General features: G+C 59.4%; 2 protein-coding genes across 2 annotated transcripts; both read left to right on the top strand.

Moving 5' to 3' along the window:
* The first annotated feature begins 2,526 nt into the window (after nt 1-2,526).
* Nucleotides 2,527-15,284, top strand: ADGRG1 (adhesion G protein-coupled receptor G1). Its single transcript, XM_074881715.1, has 14 exons — nt 2,527-2,949; nt 8,586-8,673; nt 9,187-9,612; nt 10,144-10,267; nt 10,350-10,497; nt 10,580-10,708; nt 10,952-11,068; nt 11,611-11,656; nt 12,021-12,121; nt 12,205-12,320; nt 12,901-13,175; nt 13,825-13,936; nt 14,173-14,441; nt 14,609-15,284. The coding sequence occupies exons 2-14, from the start codon at nt 8,634-8,636 to the stop codon at nt 14,728-14,730; spliced, it is 2,025 nt and encodes a 674-aa protein (XP_074737816.1). The 5' UTR covers nt 2,527-2,949; nt 8,586-8,633; the 3' UTR covers nt 14,731-15,284.
* Nucleotides 15,285-16,099: 815 nt separating this feature from the next.
* Nucleotides 16,100-22,003, top strand: ADGRG3 (adhesion G protein-coupled receptor G3). The gene is made up of 13 exons (XM_074881930.1): nt 16,100-16,171; nt 16,655-16,684; nt 16,772-16,925; nt 17,008-17,125; nt 17,687-17,827; nt 17,906-18,028; nt 18,112-18,151; nt 18,237-18,337; nt 18,899-19,011; nt 19,154-19,437; nt 19,941-20,034; nt 20,489-20,775; nt 21,213-22,003. Exons 1-13 carry the CDS (start codon nt 16,126-16,128, stop codon nt 21,326-21,328), a joined length of 1,647 nt encoding a protein of 548 aa, XP_074738031.1. The 5' UTR covers nt 16,100-16,125; the 3' UTR covers nt 21,329-22,003.
* Nucleotides 22,004-22,063: the final 60 nt, after the last annotated feature.

The following is a 22,063-nucleotide window of genomic DNA, read 5'->3' as shown; positions in this document are numbered from 1 at the left end:
GGTGAGTCGCTGTTATCGTTGCTGCCTGACGGAGAAACCCTGATGTGGGGTGGGGGGGACCCACCTCCCCGTTTGATGTACTTTCGGGAGCAAGGCTGAGGGAGGTAGAGCAGCGGCGATGGGGGAGTGGGAGCACCCGCAGCCACTCAAGGCAGCTGTGGAGCTTCCTTGGGCTCCCCTGGGATCACCATCCTACGAGGTTCCCAAGGCTACCCTGGCATCCCTCACCTGATTTGGGTGGGGGACCTCTGGGCATGCCCTCCCACCAGCACTCCTCTGCTTCATCATCCTCATCCTCACCCTCCTCCTCTGCCCACCAGCGCTGGGCTGAGTCCTGCTTGCGGTTGCACCTCCCCTGGGATCACCATGGTCTCCCAAGGGGCTTTTAGGGGGGTCTCAGCACCCTGGGCTGGGGCTGGCACCGCCTGACAGTGGGGCTGGCACCCGCCATCTCGCCCTCGGCTTCAGACGGCGCCAGGACACCTCTGCCCGTACTTGCCTCACCTTGGCTGGCAGCAGCCCGCTGGGATGTGCCCTCGCCTGCCCGTCCCGCTGCTGCACTCTTCCAGCACGCTCTCGCTCATCCGCCGCCAGCACCGGGGCTTTGAGGAGCTTTTAGGACGTTTTAGGGCTTTTAGGAACTTTTAGGAACTTTTAGGATTTTTAGGAAGTTTCAGTTGTTGTTGTTTTTTTTAACTTTTAGGGTTTTTAAGAAGTTTTAGGGGTTTTTTTGAGCTTTTACAGGTTTTAGGAACTATTAGGGCTTTAGGAACTATTAGGGCTTCAGGAGCTTTTAGGGCTTTTAGGAGCTTTTAGGGCTTTTACGGCTTTAGAAACTTTAATGGTATTTAGGAACTATTAGAGCTCTAGGAGCTTTTAGAGTTTTTAGGAACTATTAGGGCTTTAGGAGCTTTTATGGCTTTTAGGAACTTTTAGGTTTTTTAGGAACTTTTAGAGGTTTTAGGAGCTTTGAGGGTTTTGAGGAGCTTTGAGGAACTTTCACAGCTTTGAGGAACTTTTAGGGCTTTCAGGAACTTTTAGAGCTTTGAGGAACTGCCCACTTTGAGCAATAAGCCCTTCTCAGGCTGAGTGAGTGCCACTGGCCTGAGCCCAAGGGCAAATGTCCCTTGCAAGGGACAACACAAGGATTTCCTCCCTCTCCGTGCTCAGCCAGGTCTTTGAAGACAGCAGCACAGCCTGCCGACTTACAGATAATCCCGATAACATCAACAAGTGCAGGCGTCGACCTAAAAATAACTCCTGATAACGTCAAGTGTAGACAAAAGGCTCTTTGTTCCATAAACAGCAGCAAAAAGATGGCCTAAAATACCTGTTCCTCCTCGCTGGGACAGGGGGTCTGCACCTGATCCCTTCCTCCAGGAGGGCCTGATCCTGCGGGAGCTGCAGCTGGGTTTAGCTGTGTTATTCCTGGGAGGCAGATTTATGGTGTTTCCCGAAGGAGCCGGTTGGGATGACCTGCAGCGGGAGGCTTGGCTCACTGTGATGCTCCCGCGGCTCCGGCTGTCGTCAGCGCGTATTTTGAAGCTGGCCCCGCTCCCCGTGGCGTGGGGATGGTTGGGCTTCAAAGGCGGCCGTGTTAGCCACGGTCTGGCCGCGTGAGGCCGCGTGAGCTGCTTCCCGTGGGAGCCTCATCCCGTGGGAGCTGAGGAAATTTGGGGCTTAGAGCTGGAAGTTAAACCAAGCTGGGGGGCAACGCGAGCGTGCGGGATGTCCCTTGCTCTGGGGGTCCCAGTGCAGCCATAGCACCGGTGCTGCCGCTGCCTTTTATCTCCATCGCCTTCCCTGCCGGAGCGGGAGGTTGTTTCCACCCTTCCCCCAGCAGAAAGAAAAGTCTCATTCAAGCCATTGAAAATATCTGCAAGAGCAACTATTTACCCAGGGCACTTCCCAGAGCCCTCCCCGCCCTCCCTCCGATTCCTGGCAGCCCCGGCTTTCTCCCGCCCGGCTGTTTTCAGGGCGCACAAAGGGCTGGCACGGCTGGATGTGGGCACCGCTTGGCAGCGGCTTTGTCCTCTCCTGCGCTGCCCATCGCTGCCATGCCACTGCCAGCCTCAGCTCCCACCACCCCCGGGGGGCGAGGGGCAGCGTGTCCCCCTCCAGCCCTGGGATGGGCGCTGGGAGCCACGTGCCCTGGCCGGGGGTCACATCCAGGCTCTGCACCCCCCCATCCCAGACCATCTCCTCCAGGAATGTGCCCGGGGGGGGCGTGGGGACCCCCTTCCCAGCTCCCCACGGTTCGGGGCCTGGGCTCCTTGCCCTACTTCTCGTCTCCCTCGTTTCCTGCGGGGAGCGGGACAGGGTTCACAGGGACACTCCGTCCCTGCTGTTTTCTCATTAACTGTTATTTTTTAATCCCATTCGCAGCCAGGCGTGCAGCCGCCAAGCGCCGTCCCTCCGCTGGATGCCCGCCAGCCCGGAGCTGAAGGGCGGCGGGATGGGGCACCCCCGGCTCCCGGCTGTCCCCAGCCGTGTCCCCCAGCCCACACCGGTCCCACAGCCGGTCCTGGTCCTGGTCGCGGTGCCGGTCCCGGTGCCGGCCGGGCGGGGTGATGCAGCCCGGTGCTCCCGGGCTGAGCCGAGCCGGGCTGGGCTGGGCTGGGTAGAGCCAGGCAGGTGCTGTGACCGAGGGCTGGTGGTGGCCCCGCGGCCCCCGCAGCGATCCCGGAGGGGCTCGGAGGTGTCGGTCGGTGCGGCGCGACCCGTCCCAGTCCCGCCCCGCTGAGTCACCGCCTGCCCGGGGGGACGGGCCGGGGCGGGGCGGCGCGTTTGTCCCGCTGCACCGCACCGAGCCCGGCCGGGCTGGGCTGGGCTGGGCTGGGCTGGGCTGCAAGGTGCCGAGCCGAGCTAAACCGAGCCGAGCTAAGCCGAGCCGAGCCGAGCCGAGGCGAGCCGAGCCGGGGCAGCGCGTCCAACCCGACCCGGGCACAGGTATTGGGGGCGTCGGGGGGGCGGCTGAGCCGGGCGGGGTGGGGTAGGAGGAGCGGGGGGGTCTGGTGTTTCCTTTTGGGGTCCCAGAGGCCACGGTTAAGGGGCGCTGCCTGGCACACCCTTACTGGGGATACTGGGAGGGGATGCTGCGGAGTCCTCGGTGCGGGTGGGGGCAGAAGGGACACACTGGGTGCGGGGGCAAGTGGGGTGGCCATCTGCCACCCCCTGGGGCCAGCCCAGCAGGACTGCGAGGGCACTGGGGCTCCGCGTGGCTGGGACTGGTGCCACTGGGCAGCACCTTGAGGTGCCCAGCTGGCCGGTGGGGCAGGGAGCAGTCTGTCTGGATGGAGCTTAGGGGTGCTCCTCAGGGCCTTTGGGATGCCCCCTGCTCCGGGAGGTACGGGGACGTTTTGCCTCCCCGCGCCTGAGCGGCGGGTGTGACGCTTCCGTCCAGGCAGGGACCGGGCATCTCTGCTCATGGCTAAGGCACGATTTGTCTGGTGAAGCCTCCGTCCCTGCTGAACGGGGGTTGCCCTTGCCTGCCCCGCCACCCCTCGCCCCCGTCCTGGAGCTGAGCTGAATTCCTTGGCCCGCGGAGCCACAAAGGCCCCTGAGCCGCCCAGGACCAGCTGCTCTGGCTGCTGCCAGCGGCACAGCTGAGCCCCGCGAAGCCCCAGCCGGGCTGGGCCCTGTGTCTGGCCACTGCATCCCACCCTGGGGGAACCCCCAGCGTGCCCCATTCCTCCTCCTCCTTCCTCCTGGTGCAGCATCCCCCGCGGACCGCCAGCATGTCTCGACAGGGTGATCTTCCTACCCTAAAATGCCTGTTGAGGGGGGGATTCCTCCTGCAACATCTCAGCTTGCTGCTGCTGGTCCCGGCACGCCACTGCGGGAGGTGGGATGCTCTGGGTGTTCCCTGCCCGCAAGCTGCCTGAGCTGCCCCTCCGGAGGGACCAGCAAAACCCAGTGTGGCCAGCTGGAGAATTGAAATGAAGTCTCCTGGAATAACCTCCTGGCAGCAAGTCTGAATGGCTGTTGAGGAGGGAAGGCAGCCAAAGCTCTTTTCACGGTCTGAGGGCTGCAGTAACCCTCCTCCAAGCTCCACCGCCAGCGGGGAGCCAGGAGTGTTTCAGAGATGGAGGGCGGCAAATCCTTTAAGCCTGGGACCGCAGCCACAGTGGGTTCTGCTGTGCCCCATGCTGGTTTTGCAGCTCCCACGTGAATTAAGCTGAGGACTAAAAATGTTGCATACTTGGTTGCAGTCCAGCTCTTAATCCCGTGGCCCGGGGGCTGCTATTCGCAGAGCAACAGGTTTGCAAGCAACTGCGTGTTGCTGGGCTGGGGACCCCCAGGGCGGGCCATCCCCCGCACCTTGCAGTGGCACCCGTGGGTGTCGGAGGGGTGCAGTGCTGCGGGGTGTGCAGACAGCGGGCTGGGTTGCTCCTGGCGTGCCTGGTGGTACCAGCTGGGCAGCAGCCTTTCAGTGCCTGTTTCTTGGGAGGGCTCCGACCCACCAACTCCTTTCCCATCAGCTCACTGACAGCTGGGGTTTGGCAGGGATCAGAGGGGGGGACCATGGCCTCTTACCTGGCTCCTCGCATGCCACAGACTTTGCCCTAGCTGTGCTTGGCTTTTCTGCAGCCAGAAAAGCCTGCCGGGACTGGGTTCACCCTCGCTGGGCTCCAGATTGGCTGCTTTCTGTGCCAAATGCCTGGAAGCCTGATTTGGGGTGGTCCTGGACTGCTCTGCACTTCCCTGTACCTCCCTTCCCCACACCCAGGGCACAGGCAGGCGATGGGAACCTTGCTCATGCGGAGGGGGACAAGAACCTGGGAGGGGACAGGGTGTTTTGGGAACCACTACAACCCAGGGGGGTGGTTGGGGTGGAGGGAAGGTACAAGCTGGCCCGCAGAAGGCGGCTGAGGGGTTGCTCCCGAAGAAGGCTCGGTGGTGGGAGCGCACTGGAAGGATAGCGATCTGTACCCTCCAAGGCCGGACGTGGTGTGGGGTGCTGGGGAGGACAAACTGCACCACTTCGCCCCATTTCACGGCAGCCCTCAATTTGCTGCAGGCATACCTGGTCCTTCACAGACCGTTTGCAGCCCCTGCTGAAGCCGCAGGCTTTGCATGCCACCAAGTTGGGTGTTGTGTTGCCCAGGCGCTGGAGGAAGCGTCGGTTTAGTTCTCTTCGATATTTCTGTCTGTGGTGTTTTTTAGGAAATGGATTTTTTTAAAAATTTTGAATGTTAAGACCCAGCTCTAAGCAAATGCTTCACCTTGAGAGTCTGAGGCACCAGCAGTCTGCCTGTGCCAGCCTCCCCTTGGCGCTCCCCACGCCTGCTCAGGAAGGGAGGGTTGCCAGCGGCTGGTGAAGGACGGATCTGGCAGGGAGCTGTGCCGCTCCCATGGGAATCTTTACCAGGTCTGGGTTTGTCTTGTTGGCAAAACTCAGCTGGCGGGTGCTGGGTGTTGTGTGCAACCCCATGGCCCGGGAAAAGCCAACCCACTGCGCCCCATCCCGCGGCACAGGCTTGGCACAGACGGGCTGCCGGCATGTGGTGGAGCTGCCACTCAGCTCCTTGGGCATTAATAAACGCGCCGGGTCGGACCCTGCCGCCCACCGGTGACGGGAAAGGCTCGCGTGCCAATGCCATGAATAACATGCGGGCTGACCCCTGCGTGCATGGGCTGCTGGCCAAGGACAAGGACACTTTGTGAAGCACACGGGTAACCGACGCTGGGGCATCCCCTCTGTGGGGGGTCCCCGACGGGGTCCCCACCTCCTCGGGCAGCTCCAGCCGCAGGGCACATTGTCTGTGGTTGCTACGATGGGGGCCAGTCGTGCAAAGCTGTTCTGCATCTCAGGGAGCCTGTGCTGGCTGGCCTCTCCGTGCCTCAGTTTCCCCATCTGGTTCCTGAGTCCTTGCCTGGCTGTAAGCTGCAGGCTCATCAGCATCTCAAGGAACAGAGCATCGGCATGTTTTCCTAACGGACCTGAAAGGAAAACAGGGACAAAAGCCCCCGGACCTCCCCATTTCTGGTGTTTGTCTGAGGTGTCAGAGCATCTTCGCTTCTCCTGGAGAAAATCATCACATCCAAAAGCCATGTGCCACCTCCAAAAGCTTAAACACCTGCTGCCAAGTGACCCAGAGAGCAGTAAGGGGGTAGTATACACCAGTCTTTTTGTGTGTGTGTGGTTTGTTTGGGTTTTTTGTCCCAATCGTCTCTAGGTTTAGAGGCCACAATATTATTCCTTGGTTTGTCTTTCAGAGATCAGTGTGTTCTTTTAATAGGATACAATGTGATGCCCGGGGCTGAGCCTCCCCCCATGCCCGTGGCAAGGGAGCCTTGTCCAGACTGTGTAGCCCCAGCAGTGTCCGTGCCACCTCTTTTTACATCATCTGGCTGATTTTGGGGCCAAACCAGGAGTTTTTCTATATGTTATTGTTCTTGGAGGAGCTCAGCTCCCAGGCTCTGGCTGGGGCAGCGGGTAAAGCCATCCTGCCCTGGGGATGGTGAAGAGGAGGTAGGGTTGGTGCCAAAGGGGGGTTCTGCTTGGTGGCTGCGGTAGCATGGGGCTTTTGGAAACGGGTGACACTGGGGAGATGCCTTGGTGGTAGTGGGGACATGCAGCATCGCCGCCCCCAGGTACTGGGGCACGTCAGTGATGCACATCCGCACTGTCACCCAGGGGTGGAAAGATGACGGGGCAGGATCCAGCCCCGGCGTGGGCTCAGCGCTTCTGGCTGCCTCCAGCGCTGCTTATCACCGTCACGGATAGGAACCGTGTTTTCCCGCTGCGAAACCATTTTCGGGGGATTTTCTCTCGCTATTGTTCGGCTCAGGAAACAGCAATTGGTGTCGGGGCAAGCGGGACCATATAGGGCTTGGAGGGGAAATACCAGCTCCCCCACCCACATCCCCTCAGGGATTTCTGGTCCCGGTTGAGTAACGGCTGAAAGGGGCTGATCCTGTCCTCCAACCACCCCAATAAAGTTCTAAAGATGCCAGTGCAGCGGGATGGGCTGCAGCCTGGAGATTCAGCATTCCCTGTCCGGAGGGGATGCTTTCCTGGCGTGCCAGCTCGGTGCCATCACAACGCGGTTGGCATTCATGTGCTGCTCTGTTGCCATCCAGGTGCTTCCCATTGCCGCCGGCATTTTGCCACCCCGGATCTGTGTTTTTCATTACACACGCACGATTCCCAAGTGTGCGGCAAGGCATCAGGATGCCAGACACATTCCACATTCAGCTGCTGCTCCCAGCCCACACCGGGAAACCTCGTTAGCACTACACTCAATTATACCCATGGCAGCAGGTTAATTAATAACCCAAAGCCCCCGTCTTCCGGTGATAAACTGCTGCGAGAAGCAGACTGGGAGGGACGGCGAGAGGTGCCTGTGGGGATGCACCAGTGTAGGATGTCCCTGGGTCTGTGCTGGGCAGAGGAACCTCTGGCAGAAGCCTGTGGTGGTGGGAGAAGCCCGCTAACAGGGACACAGAGTTTTCAAGCAAGTGGTTTTCCCCCAGCCTTCCCATCTGAAGACCCCTGGGCGCCTGGGAGAGCTCACAAGCCTTTGCAGGTGATGCTGGTGGGTGCCCTGACACCTGCTTGCAGCAGATGAAACAGGATTTGGCCACTCGGTGGGTTTTGAGAAGGATGCTTTGATACAGCAGTGGCAAACTGGGTGCTGGCTTGGCTTTGGGTGGCTCTGCTGGCTGGTCCGGCAGCCTCCACCGATGCCGTCCCTCCTTGGCGGGGCTCCCGCTGGTTGCTGGACCCTGGCAGGATGGGTCCCACCAGCCTCGACCCATCGGTGGGGTGACAGCAGGACAAGGAGGAGGTGAAGCTCGGTGCATCCCAGCAGCACTGGAGATGCAGTCTGTGGCGGGGGGAAGGTGGAGGTGTGATGGGAAGGACTGTGGGTGTGAGAGCTGTGGAGCGCGTGGGTGCAGCAGCACCCTAGGGTGCTCAGCGCTGGCCCGAGTGCAGGTCACAGGAGCTCTGGCCACATATAAAGACAAAGAAAAGGGTGGTGGAGCAGAGTGCAGGATGAAGGAGTGGGGAAAGGGGATGCAGAGGACGTTGCCCAGCTGGTCATGATGGGTAGAAGGGGTTTTGGCAGCTGTAGTGGTTGTGTCGGCATCTCCAGGATGAGCCCAGGAGAGCTCATTTCTGCTAGACTGAAATGATGGAGAGGTTTGCAGCGTGCCCGGCTCCTCAGCTAATCTGCAGAAGCTGAAAGCACCTGAGAAAATAATTTTAGGGCTGGTGCATTAGGAAACTGCTGTTTCCTTCTGTTTCTATTGCTGGTTGTAAGAAGCCGAGGCCCGAACTGAGATGTGAAGCAGGGAGTGGAACAGGGGACCCCTCCCATGCTGCATCGCTGGTGGTTGGCGCCTTTGCCAGGGCGGTGTGACACCCTCTCCGTGCTGAGAGCAGGGGGGCCCGGCTGCCGGCCCCCCATCCTTCCAGCGTTGTGGCTGGGCGGGGTGCCCGGAGCTCGTGGCTTCTCCTGGCAGCAGAGGCACCGGCCAGTGTCCCACCAGCACAGCGTTTGCTCTCCATCCCCTGACCCCATGGGATGGGTGATAACCAAATACTCACATGTCCCCTTTCCTTTGTATCCTTCCAGGCTCTGCTTTCTCCTTGGAGGCCAAACCAAAGCAGAGAGCCACGCGGGATGAAGGTCCTCCTTCTGCTCCTTCTCTCCCCTCTCCAAGGTAGACTGCCCCCACCAAATCCTTCCCTGGGATGGTGAACCAAATTTGGGATGCTGGGAATAATTGGCAGCCCCAAAAAATTGTCTGGGGGACACCAAGGGGCATTTGCAGCCGTGGCTTCCACAGAGGTGAAATGTCACATGGGCTGATGTGCCTCTGGTGTCGTCTCTGGGGCAGGATGGGTCCTTTCCAGGGAAAGGAGATGGTCTCCATCCATCCCTTCTGGTGATGGAGAGGTCCTTTGCCAGTCTCTGCTGATGTGGGGCTGGGAGAGGGTGACCCTAAGAGACAGGAGGTCCTGCTGCCCCAGGAACCCCAGTGAATCCTCCCAGAGCAGCTGTGGGGACATCAGGGAGGTGGCCAACATCACGCAGCCCGTCTGGAACAGGGTCGGGATGACTGGGGCAGAGGGCCCGGTGTGCCATGCACAACGCTGCCGCGGGGGAGTGGTGTTTGCGGGGGGTGGCCGCCCCTCTGGCTGAACCGGCATCTCTGTGCACTTGTGCACTGCAGGGGTGGGAGCCAGCAGCCGCCGGGAAGAGGACTTCCACTTCTGCGGTGACCGAAACCAGACCCAGAACAGCTCCGTCATCTACGAGCATGGCCCCGCCACCATCTCCATCGAGAACACGGCTCAGGCACTGATAATAAAAAGGCCCTTTTCGCCAAACAGAAGAAACTCTTACTACAAGTACAGCTTGCCCCCGGCCTTGGGCAGGTACCGCTTCTGCATCTACTGGTTCAAGGCCAACAAGACCCTGAGGCTGGCGTACGGGAAGCAGAGCTTCCTCCTGGGTGGGGATCCGTCCAGCAGCATCACCCGGGGGAAGGAGAGTCAGAAGACTGAAAGAACCAGCACCTCCATCTTCAACGTGTCCTACATCTCAAAGGGCGGGAAGAACACCTCCCTTGACAGTGCACCTGAATACTTCTTCCCTGGTAAAGGAAATTTGATCTTATTTTAACAAAATAAAAGGTCTGTTTCATCCCCAGCCCATTCTCTAGCCATCAGCAGATCACTGGTGGTGTCCCAGTATGTGCTACAGCATGATGATGTGAAGACACAGCTGAAGGGTGATGGAAGGGGACATAGGTTTGCTTGAAGGAGCCCAGAGGCAGCCCCCAGTACCCAGGCTCCCTAGGGATGAAGATGGAGATTTCCAGAAGTGGTTTGCCCCCTGAATTCCTGGGAAATCATGTGCTTTGCAGAGTTCTCTGAGGGTCCTGTCTGCAATACTAGGCACCTAACAAGCCTCAGCCAGCCTGGTCCCAATGGCCTTGGTGGGAGCTGAGTTCTGGCTGGCAGGAGAAGCCCTCTGGGTTGGGGTCTCCATCAACTTCCCAGACTTGGGGTCACCTTGAAGCCCTCTGCTTTCTGCTCCCACCAGGGCTGTGCCCGGTTAGTTTGGGGCACAGGGAAGCTGGCTCTGCCCATGCATCTCATGGCATTTCCTTTCATGTGTCTGTCAGCGCCCCCAGAGAGCATGCCCGTCTGGGAGGAGGACGTGGAGGAGCAGCTCGCCGCCTTGGACAGCCTCATCGCCCAGCCCTCGGCACCAGCTGTGGGAGCCACGGAGCAGCTGACACTTCGGCAGTGAGTTCCAGGCTTGCGCCGTTCCTGCTGCCGCCAGTGCCATGCCCGCTGCATCCTGCTCACTGCACCCCTTCCCCAACAGCAAACTCGGGGAGCTGGAGAAGACACTGGGCAAGGTGGAGCTCGAAGGGCAGAACCAGACCTTTGGGAAGGCCACCGTGCACGCGACCGTCCTGAGGGTCCAGCCCCCTCGGGCTCCTCAGCACCTGGCCTTTGCTTCCCAAAGAGAGGTGGGTCCTGGGTAGCCTGCCCTGGTGCCTGACCCACGGGCATCATCTCGCAACCTCTCTCCTGACAAGTTCCTCCTTGCAGGAGGGCGGAGAAGTCTATGGTTTCGCGGTGGACCTGCCGAGCAGCCTGTTTGTGACGGCAAAGGAGAGGGAGGAGGTGGTGGAGCACAGGGTACTCCTCATGGACATTAACAGCCAGACCATGTTCCAGGTAAGATCATGTGTGTGGCATGGTGGGGTGTCCCCGCTGTGCTGGGGGCTCTGGTGGTACAGGGCAGCAGGAATGCTCCCCAGACCAGGGTGCCAGTGCTTGCTCAGAGAAGATGCTTCAAAGATGAGCTACAAGCTTGATGGGGAAGAGGCATGGGACCTCCTTCTTGGGGACACTAATCCACTTCATGCCTGGCAGCTCTCCCTTCCCGTGCTGCCACTGCCTCCTCTTCTTCTCCAACAGGATGAAAACAACAGCCACGTCCTGGGTGACAGGGTGGTTGGCATCTCTCTGGTGGACACGGTGGTGGCCAACCTCTCCGACCCAGTGGTCCTCACTTTCTTCCACAACCAGCTTCCGGTAGGTGGGGAAACAGCCTCATTGAACCCAATCCCACCAGGAGTGGAGGGGCAAGGAGGGCTCAGGCCCTGCCAGCTTAGAGAGTGGTCACAGTCCAGCAGGTCCATGCCCTTGGCCTGCCTGTACAGCGTCTGCTACGACTTCTGGGGCTGTATCATGATCGTGGCTTCACCATGTGCACTGGGGGTGGCACTGCCTGCAGTTGACCAGGAGGTGCTGCTTTGCTGATGTGTCACCTCCAGCACAATCTCCAGGGCTGGGGGACATGTGAAGTTAACAGTCCCTTGACTCATTCATGGCCCTGCCAGGCACCTGCTCAAAGCTGAACCCCTTGTTTGAAAAAGGGGACGTGGGAGGAGGTATCTGCTCCACAAGCTGCCAAGAGAACGGTCTCTGCCTGGAGCCCACTCCCATGACACAGGACAGTTTGTCTACTGAGACTGTCTCACCTCCTGCCCTATGTTCTCCCCTATCAGATGTGCTGGCTGGGCAACAAACCCCCAGCTGCATCCTGATCAGGGCTCATGATTTTGTCATTGCAGAGGAACGTGACCCCACTGTGCGTCTTCTGGCAGGAGGACACCACCGGTGAGTGCTCCTACACCTGGGTGTGAAGCCAGTCATGGCCTTTGCTCCTTTTGCAGGGTACCACAGACCCGCTGGTAGGGGTAAAAGTCACCCTGCACCTCCCTTCCTTGCTCCAGCTTCCTAATCCTTTCCTAGGGGTTGATTTCAGGTTTTTCCCTCCATAGCTAACCTAAGAGCTTTCCCCCTCCCTAGGGATGGGTCCTGATACTGAGGGTGCTATCTGAGCGTGTGTGCTTGGCCTGGGACAAGCTGGGACGCCTGCTTTTGTCCTCCTCCCTGCCATGGACACCTTGCCCTGAAGATCCACAAACCCAAAGCAGATGTTCCTGCTGCTCAGCAGCCGCTCTCCCTTTCTCTTGCGCAGCCAGCTCTGGGAGCTGGGACAGCTACGGTTGTACAACAACGACGGGGGACAGCCAGACGGACTGCAGATGCAACCACCTCACCTACTTTGCCGTGCTGATGGTGGGTAGCACCTTCCCGCAGCTCTCTACATCGTTCCCACCAGCTGTTCTTCCTCACCATCTCTTGTTCCTCCTTCTCCTCAGGTATCCTCCCCCGAGATCACCTACATACACAGGGATTACCTGAGTATCATAACCTACATCGGCTGCCTGATCTCAGCTTTGGCATCCATTTGCACCATCTTCTTCCTTTACTTCAGGTACAGTCTGACAGTTCACCCCGCTCTCCCTGTCTGTGTCCTGTCCATTGCTACCACAGCTGGGTGGGCGCAAGTTCTCCAAATGCAGTTGGTGGCCTGGCTAGAAGCATGCTGAAGGAGCCATGCTTGAGGAAAGCGGAGTTCTCTCCAGAAACCACACCATTGGTCAGGTCTCCTGCAGGGCGCTTGTAAACACTGGCTGGTTTCAATTATTTTGGAAAATCAGCTTAGTTGTTGTTGTTATAGACCCAGCAAGCAGAAGCCTGCAAAGATCTTTTCAAGGTGTCTTCTCCTGAGTCATGTCACTGATCCTACGTGGATGATTCAGAGCTGAAATGATGTTGCTCCCTACCCACCATGGCCTAGACCTGAAATGCAAGGTCAACTGCAGGGACCTGAATTTGCACATGTAACGGGTGGTCCCATCCATGGGGTTAGGCTCTCAGCCCCTGACACCACCAGAGGGTCTCCTGGCTCTTCTGGCTGGGGCAAGTTGTCCCATGCAGAGCTGTGGGGTGTTGTGGGGCACCAGGGATGTTGGCCAGGCATGGTGGTGAGGTCTCCCCCCTCAATTCTTCAGAAGCAAGCAGCGAGATCAGATCACGAGCATGCAAATCCACATGAACCTGCTGGGTGCCATCTTCCTCCTGGACGTCACCTTCCTCATCTCTGAGCACTTGGCTTCCAGCAGCAGTGAGGCAGTCTGCAGAGCTGGGGGGCTGTTCCTGCACTTCTCCCTCCTGAGCTGCCTCACCTGGATGGGAATCGAGGGCTACAACCTCTACCGGCTTGTGATCGAAGTCTTCAATGCCTACCATGACCACTTCCTCCTCAAGCTCTGCCTGGTGGGCTGGGGTGAGCATGGCAGAGGCAGAGACACCCTGAGGTCACAGGCCACAGGGTGGAGGGGCACCCGGGTAGGTCTTTCACACCGTATATGGTGCCTGGATGGGGATGGAGACGTAGCTGTGAGGGAGCAGATGGCTGGAAGCAGAGGGGTCTCTCTGTCAGCAGACTTGGTGGAGAAGGAGACTCAATGGCTGAGAGCAGAAGCTGGTGCTAGAGTAAGGGTGCATCACCCTGGGGGTCACCCAGCAAGGGAGGCATGTGAGAGCCACTGCTTGGGGTCTTTAAATAGTAATGGGATCCTCTCCTTGTGCAAGAAACATCCAGGACAGCCCAGAGAGATGGGCTTGATGCAGGAAGCACCCACGCATCTCTGCTGTGCTTTGGGCAGGAGGCCGCGGTAGGAAGATCCGTGATCTTTTGTGGCCTAAATTTCTACAGCTCTGGGAGACCCCCGGCTGGGGTCGGAGCAGCACAGCTCACTCCCGGGCTGGGACTTATGCCAGGTGTCCTTGTTGCGTGCTCCATCCTCGGTTCCCCCTTGGGAGGGAGGACGTTGGTTTGTACTCCATACGGGGAGAAAGTGGCAGTAAGTTCTTTCAGAAGGTCTGAGGGCCAGGGGGTGGGGCGGCTGCTTCACTCTGTTCTTGCCACCCAGGACTTCCCTTCTTCTGCGTGACGCTGATCTTCCTGGCTAGCTGGACCAACTATGGCCCCTTCTCCATTCCGGTCTATGAATCTGTTGGTGGCAAATCCACCAATGCAACAATGTAAGTCATGGGAAGTGGGTTGCCTGGTCCCTGGTCTTAGATAATGTCAGGTGGCTAAACCTTCACCATGTCCTATGGGCTTTCCTTAGCTCACCTGTGGCTTTTCTGGGGCTCTGTGCAGGGTGGTGGTGGGGGATCCCCCCTCCCTGTTTAACTAAACTGGGTGCTGGGTTTGTACCACACCTTTGTGCTTCTCCCAACCCCTCCAACTCATGTCCCCTTTCTCCTCCCACCAGATGCTGGATCACAAGCCCCCTGATCCATAACGTCGTGAACCTGGGTTTCTTCAGCCTGGTGTTCCTCTTTAACTCGGTCATGCTGGGGGCCATGGTCCGGGAGATCCTCCGGCAGAACAAGAAAGGCCACAAGCTCAAGCATATCCTAGCCCTCTTTGGGCTGAGCATCCTGCTGGGCATCCCCTGGGCGCTGGTCTTCTTCTCCTTCACCTCTGGCGTCTTCCGCCTTGTGTCGCTCTACATCTTCACCATCATCAACTCCCTCCAAGGTGAGCCTGTGATGCTGGGCTCCTCTGAAGGGCACCGGGGCTTTCACGGGGTATTGGTGGGGTGGTGACGGGGTACAAGAGGAGCCGTCCCTGGCAGGCTGGCTGGCTCGCTCTCTGCTGTTGGTCCCTCAAGGGGGCTCACCCACCCTTCCTCCCTCCTCTCCCAGGTTTCCTCATCTTCCTCTGGTACTGGACCATGGTGCTGCAGGCGAGAAAGTCCCCTGACTCGCAGAGCAGTTCCGACAGTGTTAAACTGCAGCCCAACAGCAGCCAGAGCCATCTTGGCTGAGCCCTGCGATGGCTGCACCGTGCTGGGGCTCCCTGCATGGAGGACAGCTGCGGGAAGGACTGACGCTGTCTGCTTTGCTACTGCACCCACCTCGTAGGGCTGCTAGGAGCCCAGGGACCCGCAGCGGGGCTGGCTGCCCTGAGCCCCTCACCTCTGCTGGCCCCCTCCCCAGTTTCCCCAACCACCACATCCCACCAGGCAGCGGCGCATCTCTTGGCTTGGCATCCTTGGGGCAGGATGGAGGGATGCTCACCTGGGCAGTGGGGGCTACAGAAAGTGGAAGAGGCAGGGACAGGGTCCCTGGTGCTTCTGGATATTCCCTCCTGTGCCCCGAGGCCAGGGGTGATGGGTGGGAAAGGCCCCATCTTCAGCCCTTGCTGGTGGTCACCAAGAGGGTCCTTCCCCGGTGGAGACAGAATAACTGCCCCTGCGACACCCTCTAGCAGCTGAAATAATCTATTTTTGTTATTTTGTTGAATGTATATTTTTGGATGGTGTAGAAGTTTAATGCTCGCACACCAGACTTGTGCCCATTAAAGTCATTCTTGCTCGGAGCATGGCTTGCTGGGGTCTCTCTGCTGGGTGTGTTGGCGGGCTCTCTGACGGGATCCATCCCTCAGCTGGGGCTGTCACATCCCTGGGGCAGGACCTGTAGGATCCTGCTGAGCTGGGACTGGTAACGGTGCTCCCAGCAGAGCACCGGTACCGTGGTGCCATAGGGGTTGGGGTGATGGAGGGGGATACCATGGCTCAGGAATCCGCTGCAGTCTCCGGGGACTGTCAATATCCAGTGAAGAGAGAGGCCAGTGGAGGGTGGGATACGAAGAGCGAGGCTTTGCAGAATGGGAATTGCCTCCCTGGGTGGCCGCAGGGCCATGCAGATCATGGCTCTCCTGGCTGTGCCGCTGGCAAGCGCAGCACCGTGTCTCCCGCCCCACCAGTTCCCCTTCCGGACAGTGCTCTGCCTGCGGCTCATCCCCTGCACCCGGCTCCAGCTCCCGGCTGGGGCAGGGGGACCTTTTCGGGGAAGGGATGTTTCATCCCCAGCAGCATGCCCGGTTTGGGAGAGGGATGCTCCAACATGTTCCTGGGCTGGTGGGGGCTGTCACCCAAGGATTTGGCAGGACTGGGGGGAGAAGGCAAAAGAAATGAGTCAGTGGGGGGAAGTGGCCAAGGGGGAAACAACGTGGCTCTGATAGTTATCGCCGTTGCTGTGTCACTTGCCAACCCACAGGAAGGCGTGAGGGGTTTGCAGAAGGGAAATGAGGACACGGCAGTTGGGTCAGGGGCAGCTACAAGCCCTGGGGGAGCCTAGAGAGGAGCAGAGCTGCTGGGATGAGGGGAGTAGAGCATCGTGGGATGGCCAGGGGCAGCCAGGAGACCCCACAAAGCATCATGAACCTGCTCCTGGGAACCATCCTGCTGCTCCTGCTGCTGCCTGGTGAGTGGCCGGTGAGGGGGACGCGGGCACCCCCAGTTTAGGGTGTGCATGGGCTTAGGGGGTACATTTTCCTGTGAAGAAGGTGTTGACCCAAAGACAGTGGCAGGGTTTCACCCTAAAATGTAGTGAGGCCAGAGGGGAGGTCCCCCCTGGGATATGCAGAGAGCTGGTAGAGGTGAGCGGAGCGGAGGGGTTTGATGTTGAGGGCTACTTTAAAACCCTGGATCAGCAGCTCAATGTCTCTTCTGCGAGCTGCCCTGGGGGGCTGGACGCCCGTGTCAACGCAGGCATGGTAGCTTTGCCTTCACCAGCCCCCATGGCTGTGCAGTTGCTTTTTGGAGCCCACGTAGGGCGGTAGGGCTGCTCCTTTTGAACCTGGCAGCTGCCAGATTCTCCCGCCTCCCCCTTCCCCTGTGGGCAGGGGGAGGACTGACCCTAGATTTTAGGGTTTTCCCCCCATTTCCCCATGCGTTCTTCTTCCAGATGCTGCTGGGGGACAGAAGAGCTGTGCTGGTGAGTGGTCCCCCCCAACCCTCCCTCGCCTTGGTGCCCAGCTGGTGCCACTGCGCCCAGCAGTCACCTGGTTCCCCTCCTCCCCAGAACTGAAGCAGGGTGACAGGCACCAGTGCTGCAACACGACGGAGTCAGAGGAGCGAGGCGACGGGACCCCTAGTCCTGACTTGCCCCGGCACTGCCCAGAGCTGAGGCGCTCCAGCAGCCCCGCTTGTGCCTGCCTGCGGGAGCGCTGGCTCAGGTAGCGGGCAGGGGTGGCCATGGCGGGGTTTGGGGGCTCAGCCCCCCGTGTCTACCAGTCCCACAGCCCTCCCGCCCTGCAGGCAGCTGCAGTCGGCGGTGCCGGCGCTGCGCAGTAGGCTGGCCGGGCTGAAGGTGCTGCTCCTCAACGTCAGCAGGGCTGTCACCCATGATGTCCTCATCACCTTTTCCCCCACGGAGGTGAGATGTACCCCTCTCCCTCACTCAGAAGGCCCTGTGCCTTCAAAGCGTCCCTTGGTCCCTGCCCTGGAGCTTGGCGTGCCATGGTGTGCTCTTCCTCCACCCTGCGTCATGGTTGCATCATGGACCCACATCAGCTTCAGCACTCTTTTGCAAGGAGTCACGTGAAATGGTGCCTGGGGGGGAAAAGCCCTTCCCGAGGAACCATCCCAGCAGCAGGCGGGGGGGTCAGGGGGAGGGGAGGAAGAAGAGGAGGAGGAATATGTGGGAACTTGTGTCTCCTGCCCACCCCCGGGCTCTCCCACTCTCTGGATGTCCCAGGGGACCATGTCCCATGGGGTGATGGTGGTTGGGGCTCTCCTGGGAGCTGATCCCAGCTCTGCCCCTTCGCTGCTGGGTGCTGGGGATCAGTTTCTCCCTTCCTGCCCTCGGGGCTCCTGCTGATGTTGCTGAGCAAAGCCCACCCAGGCAGGGCTGAATTTGTGCCTGGAGCAAGTTGTTGGGTCCAAAGCAGAGAGGTGACGTCAGCAAGCAACCCCCCACCGCCGTTGTCCGCTGCAGGGCCCTCGGGTGCTGAATATGACGGAGAAGGGGAAGGCAGGCAAAGTCCAGCTCCCCAGGGAAATATTCCGGTCCGTGAGCAGCTGGACAGTGCGCATGGTGGTGACAGTCCTCAACATCCAGCAGCTTGGCATGTTTGAGGTAAGAGCTGTCATTGCCGGCAGCCCTGCGGTTGGCAGCACTCGCTGGCTCAGCTCAGGCAGTGTTGCCCCCGCGCAGGAGGTCAACCAGACGGGGCAGGTGCTGGATGACACCGTGGTGGGCATCACAGTGGGAGACACAAGCATCTCCGGGCTGCAGGACCCTGTGCAGCTCACCTTTGCCCATGGGCAGCTGCCCAATGTAAGTCAGCCGTGCCCTCCCATCATCTGTCCCCCGGTGCCCCTCACCGTGGCACTGGCTGACGCTGCTCTCCCTCCTTGCAGAATGTCACCCCGCTATGTGTCTTCTGGGATACCAGCAAAGGTATGGTCCTCGGCGGGGCCGGGCACAGGGCCGGGTGTAGGTGCTGTGCCCGGCACTCACAGCCATCACCTTGTGCCTGTTGCAGGGCAGGCAGGAGGCTGGAGCAGCAGTGGATGTGTCACGCAGCCCGGAGACAAGGGGACAGTCTGCTCCTGTGACCACCTCACCTTCTTCACCCTCCTCCTGGTGACAATCCCACTCCCCGCAGCTCATACCTCGGCTGCGCTGCCTGCCCCATCTTGGGGGCTCCTCGGGTGTCACAAGTAGCTGCACAGGGACAGTTATAGCTGCTCCCAGGAAAGCCCACGTCCCAAAATCAAGTCCAGCCCCAGCTCAGGAGGGGGCAGCAGCTCAGCAGAGCGGTTACAGGGTGGAAACAGCCCCCAGTCCAGTGCAGGCTCTGGCGCAGTGAGGCTTGGGGTCCCGTCTCCTGGTGGAGGCTCCCGGGAGGGTGCTCATGGTGGTCCACCATAGCCTTCACTCATCCCTCACCAAAGGTGGTTCCAAAGAATGTTTATCAATATGGTGATAGGTGCTTTATATATATAAATATAATAAGGGACCACCTCTTCTGAGCCGCCACTGCTCTGCTTCCCCTGAAGACCTTCTGGGGGGACAGATCGGGGGCTTGCATGGGGTCCCTGCAGCAGCCCACCAGGGTTATCAGCCCTATGGCTCTGGTAGCTGCAATTGGGTTTTCTAAGTTGGTCCAGGGCCTTTCTAATTCAACGTGTGCGTGTTTGGCAGAACCCAGCTCTGGACAGGTCCACGGCACAAGCCTTGATGGCTGTTGCCACTGTTGGCTGCGGGGTAGCCATGGCTTTCTCCATCTTTTCCATCGCCTTCTGCATCTTCTTAAGGTAGGATGTGCCAGGAGCTCCCTGGGGACTCATCAGGCTGGGAGAGAGGTGGGGCAATTCTGGTGCCTCTGCATGAACCTGCTGCGTGGGGCCCTGCTCAGCTGTGATCCCAGCCTTTTCTGCTCCCTTTGGGGATGCTCAGGTGCAGGTTCAGGTCTGAGGACACTCTCCGCACCAACCTGGGGCTGCACATGAACCTCGTGGGCAGCCTGTTCCTCCTCAACCTGGCCTTCCTGCTCAACAGCAGGCTCTCCGGTGAGACCCAGCCAGGGACCTGCAAGGTCCTGGGGGGGCTCACCCACTACTGCCTGCTCTGCTGCTTCACCTGGATGGCACTGGAGGGCTCTCACCTCTACCTCCTCTTCGTCAAGGTCCTTGGCACCTACATCCACCACTACCTGGTGAAGCTCTGCCTGGTCGGCTGGGGTGAGCACCACCAGCCTGGGTGAGAGGGAGGCAGTGGGTTACAACTGGAGGGGACACAGGGTGATGCAGTGATGGGCAGAGAGCGAGCAAGACCCTGTCCTGCCCACAGCTCTTCCAAATGCCATGGTCAGGGCTGGCAAGTGTCTTATATGGGCTTGGTGCACCAAATTCAGAGCAGCACCTGCAGGCACCTTCCATCCCCCTGGGGACTAGGCTCCTGCTCAACGAGCAAGTGATGCCCTTGGGAGTCTTTGTTCCCCCATTGCCAGCCCTCTATGGCATCCTGGGGGGCACCAGAGCAGATGATCCCGCAGAGAAGTTAGGGGACACCTCGAGCCCCACCTCCCAGCAGTGTCCTTCCCTCTCCACATCATGTCCCAGCAGCAACCGTTGTGCCCCCAGCACTTGTGCAACCTCAGCAGGTCCCCAAGCCCCATCTCACTAGAGGTCAGCCCACCGCTCGCTGTTCTGGCCTCCTCTATGTGTCTCCCTTGTTCTTCCAGGCTTCCCCGCTCTCGTTGTGGGGGTGGCAGGAGTCATCGGCAGCTATGGAGAATACAGCATCCAGACCATGGACCACCAGGTCATAGCCCACCTGTGCGTGTGCCACTGCCCACAGGGCTTAGGTGGCCCTTTGGCGTGGGGAACGGTAACCTGGTCCTGCTGGCAGCGCAGTGGTGGGGGGTTGCACCCATCCTGCTTGGCTTCATGCTCTGCTTCCGCTTCCCTAATAGTGATTGCAACATAGCAGCTACAGCTGTGGTAACCACCACCACCACCCTCTCATGCCAAGCCTCCTTGGTCAGGCCTGCAGGCCTCTGGGTCACGCAGGGACATCTAAGGTCCACCTGGAGCTTCCCCAGACTCCCAGCTGAGCGACGTGAGGGCAGTGGATCCGTACCACTGTCCCCCCTGCTTCCCCCTGGCCTTGGAATACCCCACCAGCACAAGGGTGTCCCTGCATCCCCAAACATGTCCCCCTGGGGATGCTCCCATGGGTGCTGCCAGGGTTAGCAGAGCCACTGGAGGCACCACAGTTGTCTCTTTTCAGGTGCTGGATCACTTCTGAACATGTCCTAGTCCACTACATCACCAACTGTGGCTACTTTGGCCTCATCTTCCTCTTCAACATGGCTGTCTTCGGGGTGGTGACCCAGAAGAGCTGCTGCCTGCAAGGCACGGGGGTGGTGCAGAGAGACCGCAAGGCCTGGAAGGTGGCCCTGGTGGCAATGGGACTCTTCTGCCTGCTGGGAGCCACCTGGGCCCTGGCGTTCCTCACCCACAGCACCTCCTCTGTGCCCGTGCTCTACCTCTTCACCATCCTCAACTCTCTCCAAGGTCAGGGCCAGGTCCAAGATGGGCTCCCTGGGCTCAGGTGGGAAGATGGAGCAGGCAGGACCCAGCTTGGCAGTGGGTTGACGAGGCACCAGCATCTTCCCAGCACTGTCATGCCCTTCCCTTTGGCAGGGCATGTCAAGCAGCAGGTCCCAGCCACTGGTGTGGAGCTGGTCATGGCTCCCAACCACATCCACTCCACTGGGGGTGGTTTTCCTCCAAGGAAGCCATTCCTTAGCAGAGGAACAGGGACATTATCCACCCAGCGCATGTCCCAGTCAAACATCTCACCTGAAGCTTGGGGAGACCCTCCTGTAGGAGCAGGAGCGAGCAAGGGGAACCCCGTGGAAGTGGCAGAGAAGTGCCGGTAGCATCCTGGCAGGATGCTTGCCACCATCTCCTGCTGCTGCTGCTGAGTGTCTACCTTCCTTTCCCTGCAGGAATCTTCATATTCATCTGGCTGGTCGTCCTCTACTACCCAAAGACGAAGGAGATCACTGGGTCCCTCTCCCACATCATCAGACATGACAAAACCACCACAGTCTCCCAGGGGTAGCTGCTGGCTAGATGTTCCTCCCTGCCTGGGTGTGCATGTGCTGATAGCAAGCTTTGATCCTGATGGATGCAGCTTTCCCACAGAGGACAAGGGCTCAGTTTACTGTGCCTCAGTTTACCCGTCAGTGGGTATGACCCACCTTAGCAGGGCTCTTTGCTTCAGCCCTTCTGTTCCCAGTGGCCTGCTTTGGGCAAGGAGCTCCAGAGACACTTCTGCAGCCAAAGTCCTTCCAGGCTGCAGCTCCCCCATGGTCTTGAAGTACCCTCAATCTCATTCCCCAGGGGCTCTTGCAGGGGTGAGGAAGGAGCCCACGAACCGCCTGCCTGCAGCCAGGCTGCAGCCATCCCCCTCTTTGCTAGAGCTGGCCTTTGGTGCTGCACCAGGCTGGCGGAGGGTTTTCCTGCTCCAGCGCAGACTCAGGAGGTTCAGGTTTGGGAATTAGCAAAAAAAAAAAGAAATTCCCCTCCAAATGGATTGGGGCTGATCTCTTTGGGCAGGGATCTGCCGGACATCCCTCCTGAAAAACATCCTCTGGAGCCAGCACTGATTTCTGTGAGGACACTGTGCTTCGGCTGAATGTACACACACAGCCCCCTCGCAGGGAAAACACTCATCTTTGCCTTATCTGTGTTTTAGTATTAAATCTTCGCCAGCTCTCTGAGCACTATGGATTTAGTCTTTGATGTTTACAGTGTTGTTTGTTATTTGCTTTATTTTAGGGATGTATTGGTGGGC

The sequence above is a fragment of the Strix uralensis genome, chromosome 12, assembly GCF_047716275.1.
Source record: "Strix uralensis isolate ZFMK-TIS-50842 chromosome 12, bStrUra1, whole genome shotgun sequence".
NCBI classification, from domain to species: domain Eukaryota; kingdom Metazoa; phylum Chordata; class Aves; order Strigiformes; family Strigidae; genus Strix; species Strix uralensis.
Note: the sequence above shows the minus strand (reverse complement) of the source record. Positions and strands in the feature narration are given on the sequence as shown.

Bases quoted from the DNA above. Each gene is read 5' to 3' on its own strand.
- ADGRG1 (XM_074881715.1), top strand. From the start codon at position 8,634: ATGAAGGTCCTCCTTCTGCTCCTTCTCTCCCCTCTCCAAG. The intron at 12,321-12,900 runs GTACAGTCTGAC...TCAATTCTTCAG, and splicing joins ATCTTCTTCCTTTACTTCAG to AAGCAAGCAGCGAGATCAGA. The intron at 13,176-13,824 runs GTGAGCATGGCA...CTTGCCACCCAG, and splicing joins GCTCTGCCTGGTGGGCTGGG to GACTTCCCTTCTTCTGCGTG.
- ADGRG3 (XM_074881930.1), top strand. From the start codon at position 16,126: ATGAACCTGCTCCTGGGAACCATCCTGCTGCTCCTGCTGCTGCCTG. The intron at 17,126-17,686 runs GTGAGATGTACC...TGTCCGCTGCAG, and splicing joins TCACCTTTTCCCCCACGGAG to GGCCCTCGGGTGCTGAATAT. The intron at 20,035-20,488 runs GTGCGTGTGCCA...GTCTCTTTTCAG, and splicing joins CACCAGGTCATAGCCCACCT to GTGCTGGATCACTTCTGAAC.